The sequence below is a fragment of the Camelus dromedarius genome, chromosome 4 (assembly GCF_036321535.1).
Source record: "Camelus dromedarius isolate mCamDro1 chromosome 4, mCamDro1.pat, whole genome shotgun sequence".
Taxonomy (NCBI): Eukaryota; Metazoa; Chordata; class Mammalia; order Artiodactyla; family Camelidae; genus Camelus; species Camelus dromedarius.
Genome location: NC_087439.1, coordinates 94,659,233 through 94,674,601, shown reverse-complemented (window position 1 = coordinate 94,674,601; position 15,369 = coordinate 94,659,233). Strand labels below are relative to the sequence as shown.

Sequence of the window (15,369 nt, the reverse complement as noted above, 5' to 3'; positions counted from 1 at the left end):
TAACTATATATCCTTCTGGAAATTCCACAACATTAAATTTCAAAGTCTGCTTTTGAAAATGTAGAAATCACATGGTTACAGGAAAAAAATTACTACTTGGAACCCATAACATACGGGGCCTTAGATTGACTAAACTCTGAAGCCTGCATGTGTATTCATGCACTGTTGCTAAATTTGTAATGTGAACGGCTCCATCCTTCTGTTTTAGTTCAAAATCCTGTGTTTACCCTAAATTTTAAACAGGAAGGAATCATTTGTACTTCTGTCTTCATTCTTAACTCAAGCACAGAGTGTCTCAATAATTTAAAAAGAAAAAGAGAGACTAGCAGAAAAGTAGAATCTGCTTTAAAGAGAGGTGTGTCTGTCTCAGAGTAACAACTGTCTTGAGGACGGAAACCTGCTCCTGAATGTCACTGGGTCCTTCTGCTCCTTAGAGACGGCGAGTCCCGCCGGCGACTGGCAGGGAGCCCCCGTCCCAGCAAGCATCGCTCGTTATGGTGCACGTACGCAGAGCTGATGGGGGCTGTGAGCGAGAGGGCTGCACTCGGGCTCACGGCTGTATTTTTTATATTAAATAGTAATTTTATTTCATCAGATTTGACTGATGAGATTGCCGTACCTTTGTTTCGTTAACACCTTTATTGTGGTGTGATTCCTGCACAGTAAACTGCACATATTTCAGATGTACAATTTGATGAATTTTCATAGATATACACACCAATGAAACCACCATTTAATCTGCCTTTTTTTCCTCCTCAGGAACTTAACAGGCACATTTCCTGACTACCCCAGAGAAGAAGAAGGAGGTTCAGCTATCATTTTTTCCAACAAGACCCCACAACAGGTACAAATACGCTTGAGAAATAAAATGTAAATGTATCATAATCACATTTCTTTAAACTTGAGAGTTAAAGGATTTGCAGTCTTATTGGATCTTGGTTATTTTCCTGCAAGTGTTTGCATGAAAATGTGTTTGATGTTCATCAGTGGATGTACTTTCAAGCATTTTTTGAAGTGAATTCATCCTTTCTGCTCTTTGAAAGAGAGGTGATGACAGGTGACACGTGGTACCCATCTTCTTAGTAAATGATGAGCAGTTGATTTCAGGAGCCCTTTGTGTTCTGGTCCCTGCTTGCCTCCCAGTCTCATCTCCTGACCCCGCCATCTTCAGGTCACCAGCTCCAGCAGTCCACTTGCCCGTGCCCCTCTCCCCTCGTGCTGCTGCACTGTAGTGTCTCCATGCACATCACGCTCTCCCTCACAACAGGGTGCCCTCTGCCCTTCGTCCTCTGCTTAGCTCCTGTTTGCGCAGCAAGACTCAGCTCTTTGCCATATTAATGTTCTTCCAGAGAAACACTATTTGCTCATCTCTGTAGATGCTCCAGTGGCATTTGATGAAATGACATCTAAAGCTGCTTTTAGAAATGCCTCATTCTAAAAGAAATAGGAAAACTCTTCTTAACCTCAGAGCATTTATCATAGAAAGCAAGAGAGGGTTTGCATCAGGCTCAATAGTGAAACGTTCAGAAGCATTACCATTAATAGTGAAACTCAAGAAAAGAATGATTGCCATCTGCACCGTTAGTTAACATTTCCCTGGAAGCTCTAACACATACAATAACATAAGAAAAAGAAAAGAAGTTACAGATATTTAAAAAGTGATACTTTTATCATTGTTTTCAGATTATGTGTTTATCTTCCTAGAAAACACAAACTTAGCAAAAAATTGTATTGACATACAGAATTGTACAGAATTATACTGATGAAATTCACTGAATTCAGTGAAAGAATGAATAGACGGATGCATTGTTTCTCTGGACAGAAAGATTCAATAAAGTATGAATACACATTATCTTTCCATTGTTTATGCAGTTAATTCAATTCAAATAAAATCAAAACAATTTTACTGATAAAATTATTTCCAAGTTTATATGAAAGAATGAATCCATGATCCAAAAAAGTTTTTGAAAAAGAATTATAATCATGGGGAACTTGCCCTACGTGGTATAAATCAAATTATAAAGTAATAGATGCATCGCAGTTTTGGGAAAAGAATAGACAGATGACAGTAGCCACAAAAATAGTGAGTCCTGTGCACGCATGCAGCATTTACTGGATAAATACTCTGTGCCAAGTCCAATGCAAAGAACACCATGTAAGTTAACCCATTCAATCTTCCCAGTCTATGAAGATCAAGCTATTTGGCCAAATTCACAGTTAGTAAGTTGTGGAGCTGAGATTCAAACCCAAATAGACTGACTTCAGAATGATGTGCTCAGAAATTGATTCAGGTGCTAATTGGAATTCAGTAATATAGTGATGACATTTCAAATAAGTGGAGAAGGATGAACTATTCAATAAATAACATTGGCACAACTGACTTTCCATTTGGCAAAATTAAGTTGATCCTTACCTCCTTTAATATAGAAAATAAATTTCAGATGCATTAAGTATTTACATGGAAAATATTAAGCCACAAATTACCAGAAGAAATTGTTTGAATATTTAATAACAGTGGGGAACAATTTTATAAGTTTATCACCATAGCAGAAATCATAAAGAAAATAAGCCAACAAAATGGCTTAAAAATGGCAAAAAAAAATGAATTTAAAAAATCATAAATTTCATGAAAAATCATATGATAAAGTGGAGAAAACATTTGCATCATATCTGATAGTAGGTATCTTTCATATACAAAGAGTTCTTAGTAGTTAATAAGAGACAACAGAATACCTCAGTAGAGAAGAAGGCAAAAAATATTAACCTAAGTTAAAAATTTTAAAAACTTACTAGCAAAGAAATTTAAATATAAAATAATGTTACTACATCTCTTTTCACCTGTAGGGTTGTTTAAATTCTTAAATCCTGATAATAACTCAGTTGGTGGGCATGTGGAAAGAAGTCCCTCTTGCACCCTGAGGCTGGATATCTAAATTAGCATGACATTTTTTGAGGGACATGAACCAAGTAAATATCCAAATGTTTACTGGGGATAGCCTTTGACGCATAAATGCCATTTAAGGAATTCCTACTAAGGAAATAATAAGTCAAGCTGCAATAGATTGGAAACAACCAACTTTATCCATTAGCAGCCAAATAGTAAATATTTGAGGCTGCGGCACATACATCTCGGCTGCAGCTACTCAGCCCTGCCCTTATAACACGGAAGCACAGACAATATGTAAATGAATGAGCATGGCTGTGTTCCAATAAAACTTTATTTACAAACATGGGCAGCAGGCCAGACTTGGCCCCCGTGATGTGATTTACCGACACTTGCGATGGATGACTGAAACAGCTGTTGGTGTCTGCGCTGCTCACAGCACTGACAAAGAGGAAAACAGGCTAATGTTCGCTAGTAGGGAATTAGTTAAGTGACAGGAAGCACTCACTAAGCAGCGGTAAAAACCATGCTGTGGATGAGGTTTTCTCAGCATCCCTGTCTCCCTCTGCCCCCCTCAGGGTCAAAGGGAAGAGCTCTTCCCCCACCTCCCTGTTGGAAGCTGACATCAGCCCCCGAAGTCTCCTCTCACCCCACAGAGGATGCCTTTCCTTCTCCTCTGAACTCTGTGACCACTTAATAACCACCCTCTTGTTGGCAGTTCATCAAGCCCTGTGTGGAGTGACTGTCATTTTGACATAGTGTTATTTCACTTTTTCACATGTTTAGGTCTTGTCCCTCCAGCTAAATCATCCGGCACAAGCTGTGTCTTGAAAGCCCACGGCAAGCAGCCAGACATGTTTCTTGTTAGTTTAGAAAGTATGATTATAGAATTAAGAATGTTGATGGAATGTCTCCATCATCCATGAGAAACACTCAGAAGTAGAGTTAATGTCTAGTCAAACTAAAAGCAAAAGAAAACTGAGGCTGTCTGGTCAATACATTAAAATAAAACAAAGTTGGCCACAGCGCAGCATGACTTTAAAAGGCAGTGATGGAAGAGTCAGGACAGCGTTGAGGTGAGGAGTCACAGCGCACGCTAGGTCCGCAGCCTTAGGCGAGGACTCCCCCTCTGCGTCTCAGTTTTCTCATCTGCAGATGGAGATGCTAGCAACACCTGCCTCCCTGTGCTGATGTAATAACTAGATGAGGTGTTACCTGTCAGGTACTCAGAACAGAGCTTGGCACACTGAAGTCGTCCAGAAAGTCTTAGCAATTCTTACTAATGGGAGGAGAAGGAGGAGGAAGATGAAGGCCATGCGTAATCATTATAACATGCACATGTACAGTCAAATGTATTTGTAAAAAATATATATATACACGTGCTTCTTATCAAGTGAGCATAATCAATCCATTGACACCAAACCCCCCAAAAAGATGGAATTAAAATAGAATCACAGATCAGTCTTCCTTATGAGTATTAATGAAAACATTCCAAGTGAGACATTAACACACTAAAACCAGCGGCATGTTGAATTAACAAAAGCCTGCAATCGGGTGGTGTTTATTCCAGAATGCAAGAGTGGTCGGAGCTTTGGATGTCTGTGAATACACTGCATCGTATAAAGAGATACCATACCGAAAGGGAGAGCATAAGCTCATCACTGTGGATGCTGAAGGGCGTCTTACAGACTCAACACCCATTCCTGATATTAAATAATAAAACAAAAATGGAATATATGGATACTTCTTTAACATGGGAATATATTTCTTAGTCCAAAAACTAACATCATGCTTAATGAAATTCACTGGAAACGTTTCCACTAATGTCATGAAAAATACAAGGATGGCCATTATCACCACGGACCCACAGGAGCTGTTGAACAATCTTAGGCAGAGAAAGAACATAGAGGTATAGGTTTGGAACGAAAGAGGGAAAGTGACCGCTTTTGCAGACATGTTCTATACTTAGAAAAGCAAAGCAAAGAAACTGAAAAGCTGACTTGAACAGTATGTGAAGCAAGATGGGGAGTTACAAAATTAACATGCAGAAAGAGGAAGCTTTTGTACATTCAAACAGCAGCTACACAGAAACTATAATGAGTCCACTTACAGCAGCAACAGCACCACAAAGATAAAATATCTAGGAATAAATTTCATAATAAATGTGTATTCTATGTGAAGAAAAGCTTACAGTATTCTGAAGAATGCAAATGAGCAGATGGAAGAGCGTACTTGTTCTTAGATAGGAAGACTCAACATTATAAATACTTCAGCTCTCCCCAAACATCATCTGTAAACATAATATGATCCAAATAAAAACGCCAATAGCAGTATGATGGAGTGGGGGGTCAGGGCATGCAGAGGGTGACCAGTTTGATTCTAAGCTTTAGGTAGAAGGTAAATAACCAAGAATAACTAGTAAAATTCTGAAAACCAAGGGTAATGAGGAAGAACCAGCCCTGCCAGATATTAAAACGTGTTATTAAGAGCCCATTGGCAAAGGCAAATGACTAGATGAAGAAGAATAGAAAATCAAGAAATACATCCGAATACACATGGAAATTTAGTATATAATAAAGAAGCATCTCATCTTTCTTGTGTAAGAAAAAAGACCATTTAATGAGTCGTATTAGAATAACCAGGTTGGCAACTAGAAAAGAAGAAAATTAAATCTGTCTCTTCATGCTTAACCCCAGAATGATTCCAAATGGATCAGAGATTTAAATGTCAAACAAAACAAAAGCACAAAGATCTAGAAGAAGCCAACAAAGAAATATGTTGTAGCCTCCAATTGGGAAAGACCTTTTTACCTCTGTTGTACAACACAGGAGTCATAAAAGAAAAAAAGAGATTAAACTACATTTTAAAAAAATTTTTAGCTTGCAAGGCAAAAATGACCCCAAATAAAATCAGATGACAGATGACACACTGTGGGAATTATTTGTAATGAGTGTCACATGTAAGAGATCATTTTTCTAATATAGAAAGAGCTCCTACAGCTCTATAAAAAAAAAACCCTCAATAACCCAGTATTTTAAAATGTCAAGGATGTGTACAGTTAGTTCTCAGAAAAGAGCATCTAAGTGGATTTGAAACATAACAAAAGATGTTCAGCATATGAAAAGATGATCAACCTCACCTACATAAGAGAAATGCAAATTAAAACTACACTGACAGACAAAACTGATAGATTGAACCTCATCAGAATTCAAAAAATTTGGGGCTTCAAAAGATGCCATTAACAAAATGCAAATGTAAGAACAGACTGGAAGAAGATATTTGAAACCATCTACCTGATGTAGGATTTGTACCAGAACGTACAAAGAACTCTTGATTTCAAAAATCAAAAGACAAACAATCCAATCAAAAAAAATGGGCAAGAGACTTGAATAGACAATTCACAAAGGAATATATGTGAGTAGCTAACAAGCACATGAAAAGATGCTCAACACCATTAGTCATTAAGGAGATGAAAATTAGAACTACAGAGAGATACCATTTCATAACCACCAGGATGGCTGTAATCAAAAAGGCAGACGATAGCAAATGTTGAGGATGTAGAGAAGAGAGGCTCTCCTATGTCGCTGGTGGGGATGTAAAATGGTACAGCCACTTTGGAAAAACAGTTTGTGAATTTCTTAAAGTTAAATATAAATTTACCAAATGACTCAGCAGTTCCACTCTTAGGACATCATCCAAGAGAAATGAAAACATATATCCACACACACAAAAAATTGTACATGAATATCCATAGGAGCATTACTCGTAATAGCCAAAAATTTGAAACAACCTGAATATCCATCAGTTGGTGAATGGATTGGTGAAGTGTGGTATATCCATGCAATGGAATATTATTCAGCAATAAAAAAGGAACAAACAAGTGATACATGGTCCAACGTGGGTGAACATCAAAAACATGATGGACGGTGAAAGAAACCAGACACAAGAGACCGCATAGTATATGATTCCACTTATATGGAATGTCCAAAAAGAGTAAATCTGTAGAAGCAGAATGTAGATCAGTGTTTAGGCAGAAGAGCAGGAGAGGGAAAAGACGAACAATGAGTGGGCATGAGTGGATCTTAGTAGGGGTGATGGGAATGTTCTAAAACTGACAGTGATGGTGGCACAACTTGGTAAATTTTTATACTAAAAAATTATTCAGTTGTACACTTGAAATGGGTACTTGTGAGATGTGCAAAGTATGCCTCAGTAAAATATGTATATTTAAAGAAAGAAAAAGGAAACAGTTAGCAGGCCGAATTTGACCTTCAATTCCCTTCATTTACCAAAAACATGATGGCTGACTTAATAGGCAATAAAATGAACTTCTACTGGGAGATTTACTATTGTTGAAGAGCACAAGCAAAAGAAATCCAGTATTGGCATCTTTAGAAAAATCAAAACAACTACAGCAACAGGCCACTTATCACCCGCTCAGCTGGCAAATGCACTGTGTCAGTGAATATGCAGGGAAACGCTCAGTCACCTGCATTGCTGGCAGAAGTGTAAGTTGGCACATCCTGGTGGAGGTCATTGGACAGCATTGCATGTGTCCACGCACAGGTCCAGCATCAATCCCTGTCAGGACTCTCCTGCAGAGTTGCTCACACACCTGCAAAATGACACGTGCAGGCTTTGATTCACTGCAGCCTTGTAGGTAATAGAAAAGACTGGCGATAACCTCGGTTTCCATCGGTAGGAGAATGGCCAGACACACTAGGATGCACCTGTGCAGAATGAGCGAGGAATCTGTTCACGTACTGATAAGGAAAGATGGTCAAGGCACATTATTAGGAGAAAAACGCAGAACAGGAACAATGTTTACAATAGTCTAACATTTGTAAAACAACAGATTTATTTTTATAATACCTTTTTGTGTATACGTGTGTGCACTTTGGAAGACTTTGCTATAGATGAAGAACATGCACAAAATAAGCTCAACTTTCGTTTAAAAAAGACAAGCACAGTCCCAAGCCGTTCTTCACGGATGAGATGGGCAGACGTAACAGACGATGTCAGCGTACTCTGTGCACGTGTGTGTGTGCGGACACACGTGTGTTTGCACAGGTCTACGTGAAATATGGATCCAGAGATTGGGGTTGGCTTCAGGAAGTGGACTTGTTGGCTGGCTCACAGAAGGCGGAGGAAGCATTTCACCCCACGCCCTTTTGTAACTTCTGACGTGTGCACCATGTAAAAGGCTTATCTTCAAAATAGGAAATGAATAAACTCAGTAAGAATATAGAAGAAACGAACAGTACAATTGATAAGGTTTTAAAAGATACGTCAAATTGTCTGCTCCACAAATAAGAATTTCATCCTTTTATCAGATTTATGTATGTATATTTTTTTTAAAAAAGTCCTTAAGTCTCTGAAACCTTCCAGGCATCCAAGGGCCAGAACACGCACATGTTCTGTAAGGACGCCAGAGCATGAACGCCCTGGGAACTGTGGCTTGGGTCTGTGAGTTTGAGCCTGATCCCCAAGGAAGCATCGCTGTTCTGACCACAAGGGATTTTTAACCCTATCTAATTAATTTTTAGGTTTTTTTTGGGGGGGGGGGAGTAGGTAATCAGGTTAATTTATGTAGTTTTTTTTTTATGGAGATTCCGGGGATTGAACCCAGGACCTCCCGCATGCTAAGCGTGCGCTCTACCACTTGAGCTATACCCTCCCCCTGTAATCCTCTCTAAAGACACCCTTTTATTGCCAACCAAATAACCTGGTGCACGGACGTCACCTCTCGCCTCCCCAGCGCCCCCTCACTGGGTCTCACCACCCACCAACCTTCCCCAGAGCCCAGGGGATGGGAGGGCCCCCGGACGCTGTGAAGTTGGACACGTGACTATAGATTTTTTACGTCCAGATGATGCCTGCATATCCTGCTTTGTTCATGATAAAGCTGGTTTGAACACTTCACGAAGTGAGCTCCTAAAAACAACATAGCAATAAATTCAAAAATCCAATACGAGAAAAGAGACGTCAGCATTTCAGTACAGCTCCGGATGGCGTCGCCCAGCAGGTGGAGCCCAGGTTTAGCACAGCGCACTGGAGGCGGAGCGATGGAGCCCTCTGTTTTAATTGCAGACCTTGCTCTCCAGAGGTGGCCGCTGCACTGAATTCGGTGTTTGTCACTCCCCTCCTTTTCTTACACTTTGACTACGTGTGTATGCATCCTGAAACCATGGAGTATTTTTTGTTGTTAACTGTATGCATTTCACACTGCAGGGTAAATTAGATACACCATTCCACATCTGGCCTCTTTACTTTCTACATTATGCTGGTCATCCTGGTTGGCACCTGTCTAAATCCCATCTCAACCACTCACTAGCTGTGTGTCCTTGAGCAGGTGACCAAACACTTTGTGCCCCGGTTCCCTCATCAGTAAAGCAGGTCGATAACAGCTCCCACCGCTGGCTCTGCCTCGCAGAGAGTGAGCTCCTCTCCGTGAAGCTCTTAGAACAAGCCTGATGATCGTGAAGCGCTGTGGGTAGACGTACTGACTTCATTTTAGAGTCGAGGACGCTGAGTCTTAGAGAGGTTATGCCCCTGGTCCCGGTCACATGACCAGCGAGGAGCCGAGCCCAGGGGTCAGACAGGATATGTGACCCCTCACTGTCACCTTCATGCCTCCCAGAACTCACAGCTCTCCATCAGCCAGGGAGGGCTCAGTCCGTCTCTGCTGTATCGAAGGGAATTAATTATCTGGCTTCTTACAAACCTCCACTCATTCTCCAGGGACGCTGTCCTGTGTGAATTGGGTATCTGTTAACAAATATATAGGAGACCACATGGGTTTTTGTAGGAAATACAAATTAAATCACAGGGGAAAGCAAGAAACCAACTCCGAGAAGAGATGCGTGATCATACATGGAGTCCAGGCAGGAGACAGCAGTTCTCAGCTCAGATTTGAGGGGGAAGAGGTGTGGCAGGCAGCTGAGATGCTGAGGAAGTGGAGAGCGGCCCTGGTGTTCGTGGAACCCCTGAGAGCCAGGGCAGTGCCGAGCTAGCAGGGACCTGGGCTCAGAGATGCCCAGCCTCCCTCCCTCTGCCCTCTCCATCTCCAGCGTCCCCCTGCTGCCCGCATCCGGCGAGGCAGATGGCAGGCGGGAGCCCAGTGACGCCAGGGAGGCTCAGTCGGCGGGGCCCAGAGCAGGGCAGGGAAGAGGCGCGTCCTTCCAGACGGGAAATCCTCCTCGCCTCGACTGAGCTCTATTAAAATGCTATGACGATTGTTTTGTTTTACCAGGTTATTGAGGACATTATTGCAAACCAAGAAGAAAAGGAAACAAACAAAAAGAAGAAAAAGGAGAAGAAACCAAAAACAGCCAAAAAAGAAAAGGAAAAGAATGAGACAAAGGAAAAAAATAAGGTAAGGTGTTTGGAATTTTAGAAATAGGGTTTATGGTGGGGTTTTGGGGGGTTTTTTTGGCTTTTTTTTTTTTTTTTTTTTTTGCTTTTGAATCAGTGGAATAACCTCCAATCTGTTGAGATGGGAGTCATTCGTTTCCTAGACAACCATGCCATCAACCAGCTGTTTCTCCTTTTTTGTGTGTTGGTCGACAGTCAGTTGCCATCCTTCTGTGGCTTATAAATACCTATTAGGGTAAGGAGTGGCTTCAGCAACTCAGATACGTTCCATTATTCACGGGCGGGAGAGCTCTGAATTTTCATTCCTCAAAATCAATGATCCCACTTGTCTTTTCTCAAGGGTAGAGGTAAGGAAAAGTTCTCGGCAGACCGAGTGACCGCTGCAAAGCCAGAACAACTGTGGCTTCTTTAACCCAGGTGTGCTCATGTTGACGTCTTGGACGTGCTTTACCAAGGCTTGCTTTTTACCACCCGAAGGAAAGCGGAGTCCCCAGGGGTGGGGCCTGCCCTGTGAGGTGGGGGGGGGGGGCAGCAGGCTGGTGACGTCCTGGGCGAGATGGGGGAGTGTCTTCGCCTTCCGGCACGTGGAGAGGCCCCTCGCAGGGCAGAAATTCCTTCTTGGGGAAGTGGAATTTGGGCAGGAGGCTCACATCATCCAAAAACCTGAATCTGTTTACTGTGGCATTTTGCATGGGCACCCCTTCGCAGCTGGCCCAACCCCTGTTCTGAACCGGCTCAGAAGAATGGGCCCTGAAAGGGCGTGTCCCGCCGCGACTCTGTCCAGAGCACAGACCCCGCTGTCGCTCAGAGAGCCGTGGTCACCCTCCTCATATTCCAAGAGATGGGTTTATACCGGCGCGCAGACTCGAGAATTTCTCAGCTGGGGAAGCAGCTCTCTGGGGCCTGGGGGACGGTGTCTGGGAACTCTGGACTGTGTGTCACGGTGGGGGAGAAATGAGACAGGCTGTGTGATCAAGGAGTGGTTAGACCCAGGAGGCAGAAACTGTGAGGAAGGGAGAATGGGTAATGGTGACTATGAAGTGCACGAAGTCCATGAAAATGCAGGTATAGGTGACGGTGATGAAAGCCAGCCTCTTGTTAAAAATTCCTTGGCCTGGTTGCGGCCGCAGCCGCAGGCGAGTGTCCTTCCTCCGCCGTCACATCCTGCACCGTGATGAGCAAGAATCTTGCCCCTGCCCCTCGCCCCTCCCTGCCCACGTTCCACTGTTGTTGCTGAACAGAAGAAGAGAGACCCCCCCACCACTCACTCCACTGCCCGGGGTGCTGAACTGGGCCCCTCCGAGGGCCCCTTCAAGACCAGGGGGCTCAACCCTCAGCCACCCGGGACGTGGTGCTGTGGTGCTGACCCCCACAGTTAGTCCCTCCCCCTGAACTCTTCCAGGTCTAAGGGAGGCGCCTCGTGCGGGGCTACCCCCCTCTCCGGACAGCTGCATTCAAGGACGTCACCGCAGGGCACAAAGACCCAGCCCCTAGCCTCGCCGGGACAGCTCTGAAGGGGTCTGCCAGCTCCCGGGCTCCCTGCGGACCCGCTGCGGGCTCTCGTAGAAGTGCGCCCCAGTCCGGCTTCCCCTTCCCCTCCGCACTGTGCCGCTTCCCTCCCTTATGAGTGGTGTTCCCCGTAAACCACCTGCGCGATCTCCATCCGGGTGGTTTCCGAGGACCCCGGCCCAAGGGAGCAGCTCATGGACTGGCTTACCAGCTTTCTACCTTGCACCCGTGTGATCTTTTGCAAAGAATCTGTTTTCCCTTTATAGAGATGAGTTGAAATATCCAGATGCATTTACACGAGATCTTCCCCAAGTTTTGGGGCTGTATGTACGGGGCTGGCAACTGATAGACGACCAAGTGCTACAAAAACACCCAAAGAGCTCCCACGCCGCTCTGCCGCTGCGGTGCGGAGTGAGGGTCGGGTGGCTCAGCACCTGTGCGAGTTAAACAGATCCGCCTTCCCCTCCTCCCTGCCTTACCCTGTAACCGGCGTGAATAACAGATGTCTTTTTCTACAGGTCAAAATGCTCATTCCTACCCAAGGATTTGAGTAGCTGGTCTCAGGAATGCTTCCTGATGCCTTTAGGAATGATTTTAGAATAAGACTTTAAAAGTCAATGGAAAAGGGGGAAGAGTATATAGATCAGTGGTAGGGTGCGTGCGTCACATGCATGAGGTTGTGGATTCAATCCCCAGTCCCTCTGTTACAAATAAATATCTCATTACCCTCCCCTTAAAAACAAAAAAAATTTTAACATAAAAGTCAATGAAAAGATAATCTGATCTCTAAGAAACATACCGACATAATTTTAATGTATCCATTTTTCTTAGCGATTAATGTTTCATATTTTAGTAATCACATTATCACTTTGTAGACCTGTACTTTTCATAAATTCACTCCTAAGTGAATCTGAAAGATTTCCCCCATCTTTGCAGCTACTTCAGAATTGCTGATGTGTTCAAACTTGGCTTTTTGTCCAAATCGGTTCATCATGAAGTGACTCTTTAATAGCTAGTTAATAAAATGCTGTCACTCCACAAAGACCAGATTGTGTAGCTGATAATTTCAGATTTTTATGGAACAGGCTTCACTAACAATGAATGTTAATTTGCAAGTGTCAAACTCACTCATGCATATTTAGAGGAAGAGATGCTTAGAATAAAATGGAAATTCTTCCAATTGTTCTTAGGCACAGCTTCAAAATTATCTTGCCAAGTGAGAAGAGGATTTTAAAAATTAACTGTGTCAAGTGAGCAGTCTTTTTGGTTTTGGTTTCATTTTTTCTCTGGAACACGTGAGAACTTTTGGGGTCCAGGCAGACCAGTAGGGCAGTGGGTGGTCTTAGGAACTGGGCTTCCTGGAAACACTCAGATGGAGATTGTGCAGATGGTTTATTGGGAACACCACTCAAAAGGGGGGGAGGGAGAGAGGCAGCGTGGGCACAGGGAGAAGCCCAAATGGGGTGCTCATGCAGAGGCGCGTACACCGTCAGGGGGCAGCTGCTGAGAGGCGCCTGGAGGTGAGGCAGTCAGAAGGCTGGGCGGGGGCAGAACCCCAGGCGATCCCCAGGCCACAGAACTGAGGACAGCTGCAGAGCCTGGCTGCTCGGAGGCCAGGGAGGGCGTATGGTTTGTGGAGCTCAGAGAGGCTGCAGCGGGCAGTGAGTGGGCGCCTTGGGGGCTGGACAGAGCCTTCTGCAGAGAGAAGATGGGCAGTCATGTCGGGGTCGTGACTTGAGTAGACCTGAGTTCGGCAAGTCGTGGTCTTAGATCTGTGTTTTGTGACCCTGTTGTCGGGTGGACTTGGGATGAGGAAGTGACCGAGGCAGAGAGGCCGGTTAGTTCCAGGGGGCAGCGGCAGTGAGACCTGAAGCAGGGTTAGTGTAAGACGAGGTCCCACCCAAGGACAAGCGTGGGCTGGGGGTCCAAGCCTCTAGGAAGTTTGCATCCAACCTCATGGCACGATTCGTTTAAAACCAAACGTCACTCACAAGGCTGGGAGGCGCAAGGGAGTTTGGTTTTGACCTTGTTAGTTTCTCCCAAGGACGTGAAGGAGGGAGGGCATGTTCAGCTGCTGGTAGAAAGAGCTGGGCTTAGTCAACAGTACGGCAGCCCGCCTGCCCGGCTCAGAGACCCCCGGCCACCCTTTCACACCGCTCCCCCTCCCTGGGGCCGCCCCTGCCCGTGGGACCGCGTGCAGAGTGACCTGCCCACAGGGCCTCTCCCTCGACCCCAGCGTGGCCGGGGAGAGCTCCCCTGGGCTCTCTGTTAGTCAGGATTCTGAGGACTAATGAGATGTTTGAACCCGGAGACGACCAGAAGGAAGTTTTGGGGTGTGAACTTGAAGGTTTCCACGTCCCTGCTTGGATTTCCAATTCACTGTGGAACTAGCGTCATGAGGAAAGTCTGTAATTGTCAACAAGAACGTTTTGAAACAAAATAACTGTGACTGATAATCTTATATTCACTTGATCATTTCACCAAAAAACGCTGCAAACACATTAGCAGTCAGAATACGAGCGTTCTCAATTTCTGACCAGGATCCACCTGCACTGAGGAGCTGAGGGTCAGTGCAGGAGTTGTCATCTTCAGTTTGGGGCTAGTGGAAGGGAAAATACCTTCAAGGGTGAGCTTCCAAAAATTCATCTTTCATCCATAGGCAAGGAAATGGAAATCTGTCTAAACTTCATACCTGATACAGAAAATAATTCAAAAGCTATCATGGACTTAAACATGAAGCTATAAAACCATTAGATAAAAAAAAAACCTTGGGGAAAAAATCTTCAGGATCTAGGGCTCAGTAAGGAGTTCTTAGACTTGACGCCAAAAGCCCCACCCATAAAAGAAAAGAGATAAATTGGACCTCATCAAAATCACTTTTATTGTGTGCTATGAAACCGCATGAAGAGGCTGAAGAGACAAACTATAGACTAGGAGAAAATATCTTCAAACCATACACCTGACAAATGATTTGTATCTAGAATGGATAAAGAATTCTCAAAATTCAACAGTAAGAGGAAAAAAATCAGTCTTTCTTTTGGATCTTTGGTTTTAAATCCATCTCTACAAGTATTGAGGGTTGCAGGTAAGGGGATCCCCTGCTCAGGAGGACTTTTGAATAGAGGAGACGCTAGGGTCTGAAGGACATTTTCTGCAAACCAATAGCGGCCTTTGCAAATGTGCTGTCCGTACGCACGTAATTTCACCTGCCTCTCTGTGGGCCTCGTGTTGGCTTTAGAAACAAAATACAGAAAAAGAGCACCATGCAGTCCATCCTTGACAACTCTTTTCTCTGTGTTGTTCTTCAAGCCATATGTTCAACCACTTGGAACCATTTTCAGAGATTTTGACCGACCCGTAACACATGATCATGTGAATGTTCAAGAATCTTCTCTAAATTCCCTCCAGCCATAAAATGACTGCATTCCTGTGGGAAGATCCTTGGACCTTTGTGTCTGCAGCACAGTTAGCTTTTAAAGCCGTCGCTCATCTGCAGGGCTGTCCGGCCAGTTCTCTGATCCCAGGGCCTCTTCTCCAAGCCCTTGGCCCCAGGAGGTCCTCCGTGTTGATCCACTGAGCCAACGACATTCTTAGATAACTTT

At 44.0% G+C, this 15,369-nt stretch overlaps 1 protein-coding gene across 1 annotated transcript in view; it reads left to right on the top strand.

Annotated features, from left to right (window-relative positions):
- Positions 1-15,369, top strand: part of IQCA1 (IQ motif containing with AAA domain 1) — a 149,817-nt gene that overhangs the window by 61,325 nt on the left and 73,123 nt on the right. Inside the window, exons 7-8 of the mRNA XM_010975798.3 lie at positions 760-844; positions 10,137-10,259. Of these exons, the coding sequence (XP_010974100.3) occupies positions 760-844; positions 10,137-10,259 (208 nt within the window). The remainder of the gene's footprint in view (positions 1-759; positions 845-10,136; positions 10,260-15,369) is intronic.